This window comes from Acinonyx jubatus, chromosome A2, assembly GCF_027475565.1.
Source record: "Acinonyx jubatus isolate Ajub_Pintada_27869175 chromosome A2, VMU_Ajub_asm_v1.0, whole genome shotgun sequence".
NCBI classification, from domain to species: Eukaryota; Metazoa; Chordata; class Mammalia; order Carnivora; family Felidae; genus Acinonyx; species Acinonyx jubatus.
Genome location: NC_069383.1, coordinates 147901368 through 147920683, shown reverse-complemented (window position 1 = coordinate 147920683; position 19316 = coordinate 147901368). Strand labels below are relative to the sequence as shown.

At 40.4% G+C, this 19316-nt stretch overlaps 1 protein-coding gene across 4 annotated transcripts in view; it reads left to right on the top strand.

Annotated features, from left to right (window-relative positions):
- Positions 1–7919: 7919 nt before the first annotated feature.
- Positions 7920–19316, top strand: part of ARIH2 (ariadne RBR E3 ubiquitin protein ligase 2) — a 47420-nt gene continuing 36023 nt past the window's right edge. Inside the window, exons 1-3 of one of the 4 annotated variants that reach the window (XM_053219415.1) lie at positions 7920–8093; positions 10836–10897; positions 12826–13170. In XM_053219415.1, coding sequence (XP_053075390.1) covers positions 12922–13170 — 249 coding nt within the window. In that variant the 5' untranslated portion in view covers positions 7920–8093; positions 10836–10897; positions 12826–12921. Of the gene's footprint in view, positions 8094–8186; positions 8494–10835; positions 10898–12825; positions 13171–19316 lie in introns of those variants that run through there. The other 3 variants (XM_027038686.2, XM_015077036.3, XM_015077037.3) reach the window with 3 other exon arrangements.

Here is a 19316-nt window from a genome sequence, read left to right as displayed (position 1 = left end):
CTCCCTGGCTTGAGCTCTCTCTCTCTCTCTCTCTCTCTCTCAAAAATAAATAAAAACATAAAAAAAAAGAAGTTCCCACCTCTCTAATAGTAGTTACAATAGGAAAGGACTGAGTAAGGGGAGAAATATATAACCAAAGAATAAAGAAGAAAATATCTCAGTTGGAAACTCACATCTTTCCACTGAAAAGGGCCAATGAATACCAAGCAAGATGAATAATAAAATTTTAGAACAAAAGGGAAAAGAATCTTAAAAGCTTTCAGAGTGGGAAAAAGAGGCTATCAAGCAAGGAATAAGAATAAAAACATAGGTTCTTCATTCACTACGCTGACTGCAAGCAGCAGAAAATAAGCTCCAACTTCTGAGGTAAAATAATTTTGAACCTAGAATCTTTTTTTTTTTAATTTTTTTTTCAACGTTTATTTATTTTTGGGACAGAGAGAGACAGAGCATGAACGGGGGAGGGGCAGAGAGAGAGGGAGACACAGAATCGGAAACAGGCTCCAGGCTCTGAGCCATCAGCCCAGAGCCTGACATGGGGCTTGAACTCACGGACCACGAGATCGTGACCTGGCTGAAGTCGGATGCTTAACCGACTGTGCCACCCAGGCGCCCCGAACCTAGAATCTTATACCCAGCCAAACTAACACTCAAGTGAGTGGAAGCAACAAGCATGCTTTCAATGAAGAAAAGAAAAACTTGGGACAGTTTCCTACCCACATGCCTTCTCTGAAAGAATTACTCAAGAAAATACGACAGCCAGACAAATAAATCGAAGAAAGAAAACATGGTAAGCAAAAACACTTGCAAAACTTAATAGTTATTTTAATAATCATTGATGTTAAATTAAAAATAAAAATCTGATACAAAAATGCCAGAAGATTCATGTGCATTTGGCTTTCAGCTTTGTCCAGCAAAGCCGAGGATGGCAGAAAGGATTACTTAAGACTCTATGCAAGTCAAGAGAGGTGAAAGGGAAGCTAAAAGAAGTCTCCCCAAGCTGCTTGCAATCTCCCGTATTTATTGAGCATACATTTAGGGAAACATTGTGCAATATATCAGTGGGCTATGTGCCAGTAAGAACATAAAGAAAGCATGCAGAAAAACAAGACAGGATAAAATATTCCATGAGATAACATAATCTAAGGAATTTATGAGTATAGGCAGGACCTAACCCTTAGATATACATTAACTAGATAAGCTAAGTGAGTGCCCCCTAGATATACATTAACTAGATAACTGAAGCCAAGCCTGCGGTTTTCAGCAAGGCTAAAAAAACAGTGTTCTGCTTTGCAATACATTCCCTATAATCTCCTAACCCAGAATATGGCTATTTGATTTTCCACAGATTCACATGTGAGGTGGTACCTGGGCCATATCCAACAGGTTTCTGTATATGGTTGCTCTCATGGATACTTATTTCTATATTTTAGAGGCTAACATAACCCGGTTGCCAAAATCAGACAAAGATAGCACTCACACACAAAAAGGAAACCAGAAACTACTATTGCTTAATGCATGAATAACAAAAATATTAAAAGTAAAACATTAGCAAATCAATTCCACAAGGTTTTAAATGGATTAGGTATTATGACCAAAAATGGTTTAAAATCAGTGAATCATGGGGCACCTGGCTGGTTCATTGGGTGGAGCATGAACACTTGATCTCAGGGCCATGGGTTCAAGCCCCATGTTGGCTATGGAGCCTGCTTTAAATTTTTTTTTTTTAACGTTTATTTATTTTTGAGACAGAGAGAGACAGAACATGAACGGGAGAGGGGCAGAGAGAGAGGGAGACACAGAATCGAAAGCAGGCTCCAGGCTCTGAGCTGTCAGCACAGAGCCCAACGCAGGGCTCGAACCCACGGACGGCGAGATCATGACCTGAGCTGAAGTCAGCCGCTTAACCGACTGAGCCACCCAGGCGCCCCTATGGAGCCTGCTTTAAAAAAAAAAAAGTTAATTTTTTTTTTCATCTGTGAACCTCATAATGTGATCATAACACTAACATAGTAAGGATGGTAATCCTATGATCATCTCAATAAACGGTAAGAACCATGTAATATTTGTGGTAGACATGGAATTGTACCACCTAGAACCTTCTTCAAGGAAGGCCTGGCTGCCTACCTGTGGAACATACAGTAGCAGATAGCCTCTAGCTCTCAGTCCTTCAGGATATACCTTAGCTTCAGATAACTGCCTCCTCTCTGGTCATACACTTCCCAAGACAGGTCATATGCAGTGATTGAGCAAGCATATAAATCCAAGTATGTAAAAGCATATAAATGCCTGGCCAGTCTGGCCTAGTATGAGATACTCTGATAGGCACTGTTCATTCCAGTGATCTCTGCTACATAGGTGGCAGCTTCGCTGGGACTGCAACACAGTTTAACTTTTGCCTCTGCCTAATTCTGCTTCCTGCCCCTTCCCTTTACATATGTTGGTCCCTAATAAATACCTTGCTCTCCCAACTCCATCTCAGCATTTGTTTCCAGAAAGTCCGACCAGCAATAGTAGTATTCAGTATCATTCCTTACCAAAAACAAAATAAAAAGTGGGGTGCCTGGCTGGCTCAATCAGAGGAATGTGCAACTATTGATCTCGGGGTCATGAGTACAAGCCCCATGGTGGGGATAGAGATTCCTAAAAAATAAATAAATAAACTTAAAAAAAAAAGGAAAAGCACATAAGATTATAAACTTAATCTTAAGTAAATTCTCTTGCAATAGATAAAAAAGTAACTACCTTAAAAAATAATAAAAGAGGGGTACCTGGCTGGTTCAGTTGGTAGAGCATGCAATCTTGATATCAGGGTTCTGAGTTCAAGCCCCATGTTGGGTGTGGGAGTCTACTTTAAAAAAAAAAGATATTTAAAAACAGGAGCCTAGTAACTAAAAATACTTAAAGGTAAAATATTGGAACCTTTCCTATTAATGACAGGAACAAAGGTAAACATGCTTTTGGTCATGATTACTGCTTAACATTTTTTAAAAAATTTATTTATTTATTTTTGAGAGACAGAGTAATCAGGGGAGGGACAGAGAGAGAGGAAGAGAGAGGATCCCAAACAGGCTCCCTGTTGTCAGCTCAGAGCCTGATGTGGGTTTTGAACTCACAAACCATGAGATCATGACCTGAGCTGAAACCAAGAGTCGGGCGCTTAACTGACCGAGCCATCAAGGTGCTCCTTGGCTAAGAAATTTTTGAAAAAAAAGGGTTCCTGGGTGGCTCAGTCAGTTAAGCATCTGTCTCATCAGGCTCTGTGCTGTCAGTGAGGAGCCTGCTTGGGATCCCCTCTCTCTCCTTCTCTCTTTGCCCCTCCCCTGCTCTCTCTCTCTCAAAAACAAACTTTTAATTTTTTTAAGTTTATTTATTAATCTTGACAAAGAGCGCAGGAGGGGCAGGGAGAGAGGGAGAGAGAAAGGATTCCAGGCAGACTCTGCACTTCCATTGTGGAGCTGGACGTAAGGCTCGGACTCACAAACTGTGATTTCATGACCTGAGTCGAAATCTAGTCAACCCACTGAGCCACCCAAGCGCCCCTAAGAAGATCTTTTTAGATAATGTAGAGAACAGATATCATAGCAAAAGGGTAGAAATATGGAGACTAGTTAATTGCTCACATCTAGGGACACATGATGGTTTGTACTAGAGCAGCAGAAATGCCAAATCAGGACATACTATGGAGATATAACATTTACAGACTGAATACAGTATTTGAAAGGGAAAGAAGAGTCATAGAAGACTTGTCAATTTTTGGCCTGAGTAAACAGTGAGAAATAGTGGCATTATTGAGCTGGGACACATTGGAGGAATAACCAGTTTGGGGATAAAATTGAGTTTTGTTTGGGACATTGCCAATATGACCTCCAAATGGGCATATTGAATGGACACTTGAATATATTGAACGTGGAGGTTAGGGAATTGGGTAGAGCTAGAAAGAAAAATCTGTAAGTTATCAGTGTACTGAAGGTCCTTGGGCAGAGGTTAGATGAGATTGCTAGAGAATGAGTGTAGATGGAGCAGAGGATGAAGATGTAGTGAATCTCCTGTGCAGTACTCTTCACAGCAATTTCATACTTATTTTACTATTCCTCTAATTTCTGCATCTCTTACTAGACCAAAGCTCCTAAACTACAGCAACTGTGATCTCCTTTCGTCACCATTTATCTGACAACATGGTGCCTGGCCTTCAGCTGGCCTCAAAGAATCAAAGGCATTAAAGAAAAGTTTTTTTTTTTTAAGAGAGAGAGAGAGAGAGAGACAGAGAGAGACAGAGAGACAGAGACAGAGCGTGAGAGGGGCAGAGAGAGAGGGAGACACAGAATCTAAAGCAGGCTCCAGGCTCTGAGCTGTCAACACAGGGCCCGATGTGGGGCTCAAACTCACAAACTGTGAGATCATGACGTGAGCTGAAGTCAGATGCTTAACCAACTGAGCCACCCAGGTGCCCTTTAAAGGCATTTTTTAAAGGTGATTTGGCAGTATCTATCACAATGTGAGATGAAGATACCAGTTGATACACCAATTCCATTTCTAGAAATACAACTCCAAACTTTTTACATCTATGCAAAAAGTACATCCGAGGGTGTTCAATGTAGTACTATTTGTAATTGTGAAAAATTGGAAACTGATGCCCTGCAAAGGGGGCATGGTCAAACAGATGATAATACATTTATACTAGAAAATACTGAGAAGGGGTCCAGCACTGTGGAAAGAGGGTAGGCTCTGGAGCCACATGGCCCAGTTTAGAATCTCAGCTTGGCGACTTCCTAGCTTTATAATTTTGAGCAATTACCACAACTTTCTGTGTCTTAGTTTGCTCATTTGTGGAATTGGGGATAATAATAGCACCTTCCACTAAGTGAAAAAAGAAGAATTTTATAATAGTCTGTTACCAACGGGGTGCGGGGCGGGGGAGTAAATGTGTGTGTATAGCTGTGAATATAGATATGTAGGTAGATGAATAAAAAGGATTCGGACAGTGGTAATAACCCAGATAGGGTAAAGAGAATGGAACAGAGTTAATGGGAATATTCACATTGCTATAAACATTTTTGTATTAATTTTACACAACTTTAATGTATCAATATATTAGTTGCAGAACTCAAATAAAGGCAAAGATGAAAGCTACATGTGTAAGGTATATATATGTAATATGTGATGTGATAGAGTATATTTTCCAAAGATGGCCACACCAACATATATCCTATTCCACATGCTTTTCTTACAATGTGATACAATGTTGGTATTCCTCCCTCAAGGGTGGGGCTTCATTTTCTTCCCTTGAACCTCAGAGAACATTTGTAGCTGCTTAGACCAATAATATGTGGTAGAAGGAAAGCTGTGTGACTTCAAAGGCAAAGTCATAAAAAGAAATATAGCTTCCACCTGGCTCTATTTTTCTTAAGACACTTGTCTTTGGAACCTAGCTATCATGTTACCAGGGAAACCAGACCACATGGAGAGGTCATGTGTATATGTGTTCTGGCTAACAGCCCCAGCTAAGCCCTCAGTTGACAGCCACCAAAAACCATTGGATGTATGAGTAAATAATTCTTCCTATGATTCCAGCTCCTAGCCTTCAAACATTCCAGCTAAGGCCCTAGATATTGAGGAGGAGAGATAATCCACTCTCACCTTGGCCTGTCTGGATTCCTGTACCACAGAAATCATGAGACTTTATACATTTTACATGCATATATATTTTGAAAATTTAATATTGTACACATCTCATTTCTTATTCTTATCACTTAAGAGTATATCAAAAATACCTTTCCTTGTCAATAGATGTCTTAGTACAGCATCATAGTTAATGGTTTTCTTTATTGTATATATCTTACCATAATTTAACAAACTCTTACTTTGGGACATTTTGGATCCTGCAAACATTTTCTATTTGAATCACCATTCCAAAGCACATATCTGTGCACATACTTTTATGCATATCCTTAAATGTTTTGGCTTCTTTTTTTAAAATGTTTATTTATTTATTTTTATTAACTTGTTTTTTTGTTTTTTTAAAATTTACATCCAGATTAGTTAGCATATAGTGGAACAATGATTTCAGGAGTAGATTCCTTAGTGCCCCTTACCCATTTATCCCATTCCCCCCTCCCACTACCCCTCCAGTAACCCTGTTTGTTCTCCGTATTTTCGGTTTTGTCCCCCTCCCTGTTTTTATGTTTTGGCTTAATTCTTAAATCTCTATTTCCTGGAAAGAAATTTCCACTAGTTAAAAATATTATCATCAGCCCAATAAATGTTTACTTAATAAAGTAATATTGAAAATAAGGTTGGATCTGTGCCCTTAAGAAACTCACTTTTAGCAGGGGAAAGACACGTGAACAAATAAGGATAACACATAGGATTCCAATATATTGTATGTGCACCCATGTACTTGACACATGAACAAATTCTATTTTGTAAATCCAATAATGCTACAGAAAGACTGTTTCCTTTTAATTGCTGGAGAGCATTTACTACCAGTAACCCAAAGTGAGAACCCAGCTATGAAACTGAGATTTCATTTGCACAAAATATATCTTAGGTTCTTTGCTAATTTAAAGGCATGTTTTGTCAAAACAAATGAAATAAGTACATTGGATTTTAGTAGACTTTTATGTTGCTAATGCATATAAAATTCATAATCCTACAATTGTTACTCATTGCTACTAGTTTTCACTCCAAATTAATTTGGGCTTTCAAGTAGTTGTTTCTTTTTGGGGGGGGAGGGGTGTGAGGCTTTCTAGAACTTGGCTGCACCTTATTTAAGTACATGCTCTGAGTTAAACTGGAAGCTGAAAACCATGTATAAGAAATACAGGAGGGGCGCCTGGGTGGCTGAGTCGGTTGAGCAGCCGACTCTTGATTTCAGCCAGGATCATGATCCCAAGGTCATGAAACCGAACCTGCGTTGGGCTCCACCTTGAGTGTGGAGCTTGCATGACATTCTTTCTCCCTCTACCCCCTTCCCTGCGCAAGCTCTCTCTCTCTCTCTCTCTCTCTCTCTCTCTCTCAAAAAAAAAAAAAAAAAAAAAAAAAGCGATACAAGGATACATGCAAGAAGAACTAAGGAAAAAAAAATCAAGAACTAAAGAACTCGTTACGCATAGTTATCTTGAATATCAGTACATACACGATTTGTGTATGGGTGGAAATAGTTTGGATTATGAGGACTTCAACAGCCAGGATGTTCCCTAACATCACCCGCTTCACACCCGCATTTCCACTTGTCCAGCAGCAACTTGAGTGAGCCTCAGTGGCTCTATCTACCCACAATACTTGGCAACAGGTCCTAGAAGTTACGGGGAGACAAGATAGCACATACTTCCTATACTGTTTGAAGAAACCGTGCAGCAAGGCAATGTGGAATTTAAGAAACAAAATTTCTATTCACTCTTGTACGGTGAATGGGAAGCTGGAGAACTGGGCGGAAGAGTAAAAAGGAAAAGCCGAGCCCGGATGGTCTCTGCGGCTCGGGGGCCACCAGGCGGCAGCCTGAGAGTGTAGGCAGAAATTGCCGTCCCGGCGCGCTGACCCGAAGGCCCAGTTCTCTTTCCACCAGGTAGGGGCCGGGAAACAACAGTCCTTTATCCACTCCACGGACGTCATTATGTCTTCTGTGCGCTACACTCGAATACAAACAGTGAAGCGAGGAGTCCATCAGAAAAACGCTGGTTAAATATCCTGGCGGGCGGCGCTGGTGAAAGCCGGAAGAGATGCCTTGACCACTCTCCAATAAGCCGACCCCTCTCCCCCGAGGCCTCCCTCAGCCTTCTGAGCCGGCCGTACCCCGCTCACACTCGGGATCTGAGTGCTGGGGTGTAGCGAAGCGCCAGCCAAGGGACGCTAATACCCAGCGCCAGTCGCGACCTCAGCGACCGCAGGTCGACCCCGGGCCGGAAGTGACGCAACCGTACTGAGCACTTCCGGAGCTGCGGAGACGGCTCCGCGGGAGGAAGGAGCGCGGGCCTTGACCGGCGTCGGCCCGTCGCCTCCGCTGTCGCTTCTGCTACAGTGTCCGACCCGTCTGGCCCGGCCAGACCCGGTCTGGCCTGCCCGGGCTCAGCGGCCGCGGGCTGCGGCTCCCGGTAAGTGTGCGGCGCAGGTCGCGGCCTTGTTTACCCCGGCGCGCCGGGGAGGGGGGGTGGGCTCCCCGCGCGCCTCCCTGGCCCGGCCGGGGCTCCGCCTTCGTCGCCGTCCGCGAGGCCCCCGTGCCGCCCGGCCGCCGGTTCACCGTCTCAGCTCCCAGCGCCGCCCGCGGAGGGGCGGCTGAAGGCTACGGCCGGGGCGGGCGGGCGCCTGGCGTCTCTCAGTTTTCTCTCCTCCCGCCGTCTTCTCATCTGGTGGAGAGGTCGGAGGCCAGCGCCTCTGACCGACTGGCGCCGGCGCATCTGGGCCCTCCCTACCGGGCGCGCCGGGGAAACGCGCCGCCTCTGGGGCTTCCAACTCCCAGTCATCTTTCGGAGCCTTCGCAGTGCCATTCGCACGGTTAGTTAACGCCCGCCTGCGAAGGGTCCACTGGCGCGTGGGCTCCGTGTCCTCGAGGCTGTCCCGGCGCCTCGGTACCGACATTCGGCCCAAGAGCCGTCTCGCCGGACGCTGCTGTGCTAGCCGCGGGAGAGGCAGCCGTGTTTTCGAATGACTTCACCTCTGTACTGATTGTTGCTCTGTCCCGTAGAACTTTCTGCCACAATGGACATATTCTATACTTCTGCTGCTAAGTAGGATAGTCCCTAGCCACACGTGGCTGTTGAGCATTTGACTTGTGGCTAGTGCTACTGAAAACCCAACTTTTAGGTTTTATTTAATTTTTAAGTTAAATTTTAATAACCACATGGGGCTAGTGCCAACCATCTTAGGATGGTGTAGTGTGGAGTTTTGAAACTAAGTTGCTGGTTCATATTTTAAAAGTGCTAAGTAGTTTTCTTTGGAGATGTAACCTTAGTAAATGACCATTCAGAGCCAAATATTATGTCTGGAGTAAACATCGTCGGACTCGCCAAAAAGTATTTTGTTCTTGTCAACTTTAAACTGAGAGAGAAGTCTTCAGTTTGGATCCTTTAGCCCAGGGAGGGTGTCACGTCTTTTGAACACGTGACTTTGGCTCTGGAGGAGAAGTAATTTCTATTACTCCTCTGTCTAGGGTGTAGGGATAATAGCTAACATCTAAAGGAAGTTAAAGCGTTGTCATCAGTTCTGTTAATAAGACAATAACATTCTGGACCCTTTGAGCAATGTCAGCACTCTTTTAAGTAGAATTAGGGATATTTAACTTTGAAAAGATTAAGTGTTTAAATCTAAACCTAGAACACCTACTAAGTATGAAATGGCTCTTTTTTGAAGGGGAGTCTGAAAGTTTACTCTGCTTCTTGAGTATTTAGTTGGTGAGAAGCCTATGGGCAAACCTCTAAGCTCCAATCCTGGGGAGAAATCCAGAGAAAGTGGAAAGCATGGCCTTTTGTTGTGATTCTGCAGGTAGATAGTATTAGGTTTTCTGGGAGGGTGATGGAGATTTATGAATCCTCATAGGTCATGAGTCTTGTGGAAGTATTGTCTCTGGGTAATACTGGTTGCAGCAGTGTGATCTGGACAAGTTACTTAACTTTTTTGAACTGTAGCTTCCTCATTTGTAAGAAGTGGATGATAGTCACCTTGTAGGATTGTGAAGATTTAATGAGTCAAACCTGAAATTGGCTGTCATTAAATGAGAACTAATATTGGTAGTGAAATTTTGTAGATGGGAACAATAATTTATAGAGTTTATTCGCCCAAGAAGCAGTATCTTGCATAAAAATACAGGTTAAAAGATATTTAAAAAATCAGTTCTCTATTAAAAAAAATTTTTTTTAATGTTTATTAATTTTTGAGAGACAGGCAGAGCACAAGTGGGGGGGGGGGGCAGAGAGAGAGGGAGACACAGAACCTGACACAGGCTCCAAGCCCCGAGCTGTCAGCACAGAGCCTTACCGGACTCAAACTCATGAACCATGAGACCATGATCTGAGCCCAAGTCAGCACTTAACCGACTGAGCCACCCAGGTGCCCCAGTTTTCTATTTTAGAAATAATTTTACATAATCATTGGACTTTAATTTTCATTTAGTTTATATTTACCTGTGTTAGAAGTATTTTTTTGAAGTTATAAATTCTGGTTTTCTAGGAAATCCTAAAGGATAAAGAAATAGACATAAGATTTCTTATTGAGTAAGCACGTAATAGTACTTAGTTTTGGATAGTGAGATCTGTATCTGAGAAGGTCGGATGGCCTTTGAGCATGTCAGAAGAGAGGCAGCAAATGGATGTTAATATAGCCTACTTGACATCCTATTGGGGACACTTTTTATTTCACAATAACTTTTTCATGAGTAAAGGGAGGTCTGAAATATTGACGATATTCTGTATTAGATTATCACCATGGAAGTGACTTTATACTAAGTCTCATTTTAAGCCAGTTGCAGTTTGCTAACTTCTGTGTAACCTTTAGGATTGAAATTGTGCTAGTAATTTAGGAAATCTGAGCCATAGGAGCAAGGTGGTGGGTTTCCAAACTGAGGAGAGGGATTAGGTATCTATTTACATCACCAGTACTCCAGGTTAAATTATTATCAGCTGTTTACTTTGAATACTTTCTTTTTTAGAAGGCCGTGTAACTCTTTTCAGTATAATGACATACAGGTTTCTGTGGGACTTACAAGAAAATAATTTCATAGTTACTCTGGTCTCTTGCTGCATATCCTTTTAAATGTCTTTGCTTTTAAAAAAAATAATAAATTTGCAAAACCAGGGTGCCAACTTAAAAAATTTAAATACAGTTTTGTCTTTTCATTTTAGATGGAAGTTATATGACATAGAATATTTGGGGTGACATCTTGAAAGATCTTCAAGAATTACAGGTATTTTTAATTTAAAGATTAACTTTTTTTTTTCTAAAGGAAAAATACCATAGTTTATTTGTAATTAGGTCATTCTATACCAAACAGTTTGTTAGAAGTCAAACTGCAAATTCCCTTTTATTAATGTGATTTAAAAAAAAACTGGGCATTTATGGTTAGCATGTCAAACTTCAATTCCCTGCTATTTTTATAATATCATTAAAAGGTGGCTCTGTAGTCCTTTAGACTGGTTACAGAGTCAGTACACGTTCATTTTAATGTGTTTTAATTTTTATCTTTGTCTTATTTATGGTCAGATAGACTTCATATATACTTTTGCATTTAATCCAGATTTGGTTATGGAAGTTATTTACATACCATTCAATCCAGATGCTCTTGCATTTTAAAGTCCTATTAGTTTTTAGATTTAAATCACTGTTTAATACTGTTTCTTGCAGATGATCACTTGGAACGGTACTTATGCAGAAAAGTTAATGGGTTTTTACCAAAATCTTCTCTGAGGTGAAGTTAGGACTTGTGATTGTTTTGCTTTTTCAACTAGTATTCTCTTTTCATTTGTAATTGAGTAACATTTTGACCTCTGAGTTTTTTTTTTTTAATAACTTGTTCCATTTGAACTCTTTTTCTTCATCTTAAATAGATTTTGGTTTTTCCTACCCTTCATTCGGTCAAGGCAGAATATGCGTAGTTTTCCTTCAATTTGTAGTTTTCCTTCACTATTGGATCAATTTCTTTGCCTCAAAGTACCCCTTTTAAAGAATCAGTAGACGGGCGCCTGGGTGGCCCAGTCGGTTAAGTATCCGACTTCGGCTCGGGTCATGATCTCACGGTCCGTGAGTTCGAGCCCCGCGTCGGGCTCTGTGCTGACCGCTCAGAGCCTGGAGCCTGTTTCAGATTCTGTGTCTCCCTCTCTCTCTGATCCTTCCCTGTTCATGCTCTGTCTCTCTCTGTCTCAAAAATAAATAAACGTTAAAAAAAAAAAATTAAAAAAAAAAAAAAAAGAATCAGTAGAGGGGTGCCTCGCTGGCTTAGTCAGTGGAGCATGCGACTCTTGATCTCGGGGTTGTGAGTTCATGCCCCACACTGGGTGTAGAGATTACTTAAAAAAAAAAAAAAAAGAAAGAAAGGATCAGTAGAATCCTTTAAAAGTGAAAAATCAGTTAACTCTGCAGACTAGAGGAGGATGTTGAAGAGCTTTGTGCCTTTTATTTTTTCTTAACTAACTATGCACCTGTTTTTCAGATATCTGAGAGCAATGTCTGTGGAACAGTGGTATTTTTTTCCTAGACATTACAGAGGGAAGGAACTATGTCATTTGTGTACTTTATGTGTCACCGCTTAGTGGGGTGTAATTAGCAAAGAGATTTTAAACTTTGGTAGTTCAGCCTTTAGGTTGCTTCACCTGTGGAGATGTGCCTTTTTTTTTTTTTTTTAAGTTTGTTTATTTTGAGAGAGAGCGAGGGAGAGAGGGAATCCCAAGCAGGCTCCTTGCTGTCAGCGCAGAGCTCAGTGTGGGGCTCGATCTCACAAACCATGAGATCATGATCTGAGCTGAAATCAAGAGTCAGATGCCCAACTGACTGAGCCATCTAGGCGCCCAGTGCCTCTTTCTTAAGGACTCCCACAAGAAGGATAAATCCATGGGAATTTGACCCCTTGACATGGAGCAGATGGCCTTCCTTATTTACTTTTCCATGTGAGGCCCTTCTTGTGAAGTTACCATCATTAGCTGCTTCTGCCCTTCAAGGGAAGAGTTTCCCTTCGATAAGCTTGGGCAGGGAGATGATGGTGAAGTTTCCTGTATGAGACCAGAGTTGGAATAGGCCATAATGGGGGGTAGGGCCAGCCTATGACATTTTGATTTTTGAATGGTTACTGTTATAACTTATAGTGAAAGTAACACTTATTTTTTTCTTTTCCTTCCTTAGAAGACAAAAAACACTAATGCATTTGAGAAAGTGGTAAAGTTTGGGGGGTGGGGAAAAAAACTGCTTTCCTGATCTGCAACTTGGCTGGATGCTAAGATGTCTGTGGACATGAATAGCCAGGGGTCTGACAGCAATGAAGAGGACTATGACCCAAATTGTGAGGAAGAAGAAGAGGATGAAGACCCTGGGGACATAGAGGACTATTACGTGGGAGTAGCCAGCGATGTTGAGCAGCAGGGAGCCGATGCCTTTGATCCTGAGGAGTACCAGTTCACCTGCTTGACCTACAAGGAGTCCGAGGGTGCCCTCAATGAGCACATGACCAGCTTAGCCTCTGTCCTAAAGGTGAGCAGTATTGTCAATTCCAGGTATAATGCCCCCAGTTAAATCTAAATATGAGCTGTTGCTAACTGATGTCTCCTCTGTATTGATCAAATGAATGGCCCTGTAGTGAAACCAAATTTAGGTGTATGCTGCATTAGTTGGACACATTTGATGCTTCAATTTGTTTTCTAATATATGTGTATCTAAGGTCCTCAAATTCCCAAATTACTAAGAATTAAAAAGGAAGGGTGGGGTAGATTCGGGATAGACTGGAAGTACATTGAAGCGGAATTGCATAGATTAACACTGGTTTCAGAAAGTGAGTTTTATGAAACTTTATGAGGTAAGATATGATTAGCCTCAGGATTGTCATCCTCTACATGACCATGTATGAATGACTGGCAAATGTCTTGAGAGGTACCCAGGGTATGCCCTGAATAATCAGTGCCTCTGTGCTAATTGAGCCCCGTTGTATCATAAATTAATGTCTAATGTTGAAAGAAATTTTAGCTTGTGTTTCACTGATTTTGGGGTTTTATATGGAAAATTTAAAGAGTTGGTTATTCCAGCAAGAATCTTATTTTTAACACTTAAACTAGCATGCTTTTCAATCTTGCGCCCCAGGCCAGTTATTGTTCTTACCATGCACATTTTGTGCTATGTAATATTAGACTAGTACATAGTATACTCACATAGAACACTGTGTGCTATGAATATCTTTATGTCATTTAGACAATTTCCCAGCATGTTTTCTTTCTCCTCTAATGTTGGCCATTATGTGAAAGTGGGGACATTTCTCTTATTTCATTGTTTTCGCTGACCTTCCTTCAGAAACTGTTATATGGATCTTGTTTTCTGCTCAAATTGAAGGTCAAGGACACATTGGCATGATTTCAACCAAATAATTGTCTTGTTGGTATTTAAATGGAAGTAACTAAGATGTGCTGTGTTATTTTTGTAAAAGCTGCTTTATCTACTAGTTTAGGGATTTTTTTTTTTTTCCAGGTAGTCAGCAAAGGCTAACTAATATCTTGGATTTAGATAGTCAGGGCTTTATTACCAGCTATTTGGAAGTTGAAATCTAAAACTTTTTTTGTGACTCACTTTTGGAAGGATTGGAGAATTCTTGTGCTCAGCAGAAAGCTCTGAAGAATGGAGACCCATTGGAACATCTGGATTTGGGATTTCTACACCATAACTTTAGCAAAGCTGCTGGGACCTCTGTTTCCAGAGGACATTTCCCTGGTAGAAAAAGAAGCATCAGGTCTCTTCCTCACAATGCACACCTCTCTCTATCTGATAAACTCGTTTCTTTAACCATATTGTTAGGTTATACACAGTGTTGGCATTTAAATAGAAAAGGTATCAGGTGTGTGGCTATGTGCTGGAGATTATCAGTTGACTAAGTTCATCAGGATGTTCCATCTATGTATAAGAATTCTGTTTGTCAAGCAATCTGTGCTGATTTTCCTACCCTTTTGGAGAGAGGTGAGGGACCCAGGCACGTGTCCTCCTTTTTTTTAAATTGTGGTAAAATACATGTAACATTTACCATTTTACATTCTTTCTTCTTATTAAGCTGATACAGGGTCAGCCCCCTGGAAAGTCTTCCTCCCATAGAAAGCCCTCCCTTTCCTTCTTCACTTTTTATACCCTCAGAGGTCCTTCAGTCTAGCTTATACTTTTCCTGAGCAAGCCTTCTTGAGACCCCTACAACATAGTGGTTGTACTCTCCTTTGGTCTCAGGGCCCAAACATCACAACCCATGTATATTAGAGCACATACTGCAGTCTTCTGACTGCTTTATCTTGTTTAACCTTTTTGCATATTTTTGCATGATCTCTCCAACTAGATTGTCACTTCTTAGAGGGCAGAAACTGCTTTATTCCTTTTCTTCCCCATCATTCCTGTCTCAGTGTTTCATCCATAGTAGGTGTTGAATAATTTCTTGGATACTGTGATTTCTTGGCTACTGTGGGTTTTGTCAACTGTTGATGACAATAGCTGATGCTGTTGGTATGAGCTAGATTCCCTAGTCCCTCTACTGTACATCCTTCTCTGTTGTCATGAAAAGGCATTATGGCCATGTTGTTCAAGTGTCAACTATAGTCATTAGAGATTAGATTGCCAGGTAAGGTATTATAGGAGAGGAAAAATCTCTGACAAATATTTGTAGTCGATTATGTAGGTATGAGTCTTTAAGGAAAACAAAGTTAAAGATCATGAAAAGAAGAAGCAAAAAGTACTTGGTGTAGAGATGAAGGAGTAAAAAAAGATGGAAGAATGTTGAAACACAAGGAAAGGGTTAAAGAGAAAATGGGGCAAAGAAGAAAATAGCCCATGAAAATTTAGATCTTGGTAGAAGATAGATTTTTTTTCCTCCCTCCCTAGACCTCACTGAGGAGCATGTTAATAACCCATTTTCTTTCTGGGGCTGGGCAGCAAGGGTCTGGGTTCTTTTGATGGTTTGGCTACATATAAAGGGACTTAGTGGTGTTTTAAGTAGTTTGGGAATTTGACCAAAGAGGCTAGGCAAAAACAGCTAAATTAAGAGTAAAGAGGAAATCACACACAATCTTTCTTTTTCAGACTGGCTAAAAACTAATGTTTTTATTTTTGTGATATTTTATTTTTCTATATAATATATCATGAGGCAGGAGGGGATAATTTAAGTGCTGCATTTACAGAATGGTGTTTATTGCTGCTTTGGCTGTTCTAGCTCCCCTGTTGCATGTGTATCAGAGAGTGGAGCTCAGTGGTGATCATCCAAATCACTGCTGGTGTTCCCCATTGATCATGGTGTTTGCACAACTCCATGACATATTGAGATACTTAATTATTTTATTGATTTAGGTGTTTGACTAGTAGAAAATATGACACGTATGTGGTTTAAAACTCTGCCATATGAACAGTTGTCTATGAATGAAAGCTAAGTTTGAGGACTGGCTTGACTTTTTCACTGATACTTGTGTTTATTTTACTTTGTTGTGTATTGTTAGTTGCCAATGGATGAGCCATTCTTCAGCATAAAAGTAACTTTATTATTGCCTTTTGAGATTTGACCTCTCTTAAATATTAAAATTCCAGTCTGGGCTTTTGGTGTCATGAGGGCCCCTGGTGTCAGGGTAACTTCCTATATGTGTTGTGAGACAGATCCATGAGTACGATCATTAATTGAGAAAGGAAACTTCCCAGGAAATCAGATTAAGGGCTAAGGATAGACAACAGAGAAAATGCTTATCTGTTATGGGGGGGAGGGGGCAGCTACTAGTGTTCAAATAATAGCAAAACTAGAAGCATTGTTTTTAGAATGAGCTGTCATCTTACAGATAGAATACAGTTGACCCTTGAACAATGCAGGGATTAGGGATGCCAACCCCCACACTGCTAAAAATCGATATATATATAACTTTGACTCCCCCAATCTTAATACTAATAGTTTACTGTTGACTGGAAGCCTTACCAATGACATAAAGTCAATTAACACATGTTTTGTATGTTATGTGTATTGTGTACTGTATTCTTACAATAAAGTAAGCTAGAGAAAAGAGAATGTTACTAAGAAAATCATAGGGAAAAGACATTTATAGTACTGTAGTGTAAAAAATTTGCATGTAAGTGGTTTTGCCCAGTTCAAGCCCATGTTCAAGTGCCAACTGTAGTCATTAGAGATTAGATGATTGCCAGGCGAGGTACTATGTTGTAGGAGAGGAAAAATCTTTGACAAATATTTGTAGTCAGTTACGTAGGTATGAGTCTTTAAGGAAAACAGTTAACTTTTTAAAACACTGTATTTATTTTTATATGAAACTCACACAAAGATTATTTGATTGTTATTGTTATAGATGAGAGAGGTCTTTTCTAGTAATAACAGACATTTTTATTGCAAAATGTGCACTAGTTAGCCAAGAGGAATTTTGTCATTCAGTGAATCCTGTTAGTACTGTTCTGTGAAAATCCTGAGGCATTTGCTGTTGGCTGCTCAGGAAGGAGCTCAGCCATGGGAGAACCCCAGACAGTCTAGGCTGGCTTTCATTGGTGATGGGCCAGGGGAATCTCCTGCATGGTGAGCTCCTTCTCTCAGTAGCACATTAGGGGTGTGGGCAGGAGACAAGTGTTGTTATGTTGTTCAAGGCCCCACCCAATTGCATAAGAAGGGAGAAGAAATAGTCACTTTGGGCTAGATCTAGTCTATGGAGCAACAATGAGCTGTCTGAACTTGTGACTGGAGAACCTTGAAAGTGAAGTAGAAGGGCAGTGCAGGTAACACAAGTCCAAGCTCCATGGGTCAATGAATTGAGTGGAAAAGTTACCTTCTGTGCTAGAGTGGGAGACTAAGAACTATAGGTAAAAGAGAATAACACATGGAGGATCATAAATGCAGCCTGAGGTGTCTTTACTATTTGGAGGAAAGGAACAGAATTTTTAAACTTCTTCAGTGCTGGACTGCACTATTTACTTCTTAAGCCTGGTGTTCGTTCCCCGGATAGGATTGGAGAAATAGGCTGGTTGTGAGTGTTTTTACTACAGTTCTTGCTTTATGAATTGCTGTATTAACTGCAGTGGAGCTGGGAAAATGTTATGTAGAAATCTTTATTCTGCCACTCTTGAATTTGTTTTAAAATCTAGTGTTAGATATTCAGCAAAATGTGGCTGGAAAATCTCTTATGATTCTTCTGGATCATTTTTCCCTTTTGTGGATGAATCATAATTGGTTTTCAGGGCTTCTGACTCCCAAGTGCAGAAGTCTTTATAGTCTCGTGTTCAAAACAACCTGGTTTCTACACATTTCTCACTTGTAACGTGAGCAGTTGATGTTCTTAACACAAAATACCTTATATTTAACCTTTCTCTTAAGTGGCATCAAGTTTTTGTATATCTAAAAAAAGACTTTCATTTTACTTAACCAACTTTTTAATATCCTGATATAGCTGGATTTTGGACCATTTTATTTTTATTTACATATTAGTTAATGGTAATTGTTTTTTTATTACTTCTCAGGGGAAAGTGTCCTCAAGCTGGGCTTGGTAACACTGAGTGTGTGCTGAGCAGCCGTCTGATTTCTATTTTTATGACCTGATGTCAGGTTTCTTTGCATGCCTGCATCTCAATAGAATCTAGATTCAATTCCTGTGTTTCAAATAGTTGGTTATTAGTGGGCGTGTTGACATACTTCATGATGCTTTAGTGTGGAAGTCTGATGTGTGTTTTACTGATGTATAAATTTATTTTAAAAGGGTGATGAGAAATGTCCAGAGTGACATTGAGAATTGCCTAAGTACAACTAGTGCTACAATTGTCCCTGTCTTGCCAGTTTAGAAAGGTTATTGTCGTCATTGACTTTGTGTCCTCACTGTGCACCTGGCACCACATACAGCAGGTTCACCGTCTTCCAGAAGAGAAGCCTTTAATCAGATTCAAGGCCAGCTTTCATTCTAGTCTTTTTCTTGTGCTTTCACACTGTCATAGGAACCATGTGTAATCAAGGGGTGATTTTAACACCACACTTGTGTTCTAATCCTGAACTATTTATTTACTTATATTTAACCTTATATTGTTGAGGTGTTACTACAGTATTTAAGAAAAAATATCCTTCGTAATTCCATTAACCTATAATAAAAGTTTTCTTCCGTGCTTAGTATCCTTCAGACCTTGTCCGTATTCGTGTGTAATATTACTGTGCTTTCAGTTCATTCATTCAACCAATATTTATTGAGCACTTACTATCTGCCAGGCACTGGAATGATATTCTTCTGCTCTTTTCTTGTATACAGGCATGCCTCAGATATTGCAGGTTTGGTTCCAGACTGCTGCAATAAAGCAAACATCACAACAAAGCAAGTCAAATGAGTTTTGTGGTTTCCCAGCGCATATAAAAGTTATGTGTACACTGCACTATAAAGTGCCATAGTGTTATGTCTATAAAACAATGTAAAAACCTTAAGTATTTTATGGCTAAAAAATGCTATTACCTGAGTTTTCAGCAAGTTGTAATCACAGATCACCATAACAAATATAATAATAATGAAAAAGTTTAAAATACTGCAAGAGTTACCAAAAAGTGACACAGAGACACGAAGTGAGCAAATACTGTTGGAAAAATGGTGCCGACAGACTTGCCTGACCCATGGTTGCCACAAACCTTCAATTTGTAAAAAATGCAGTAT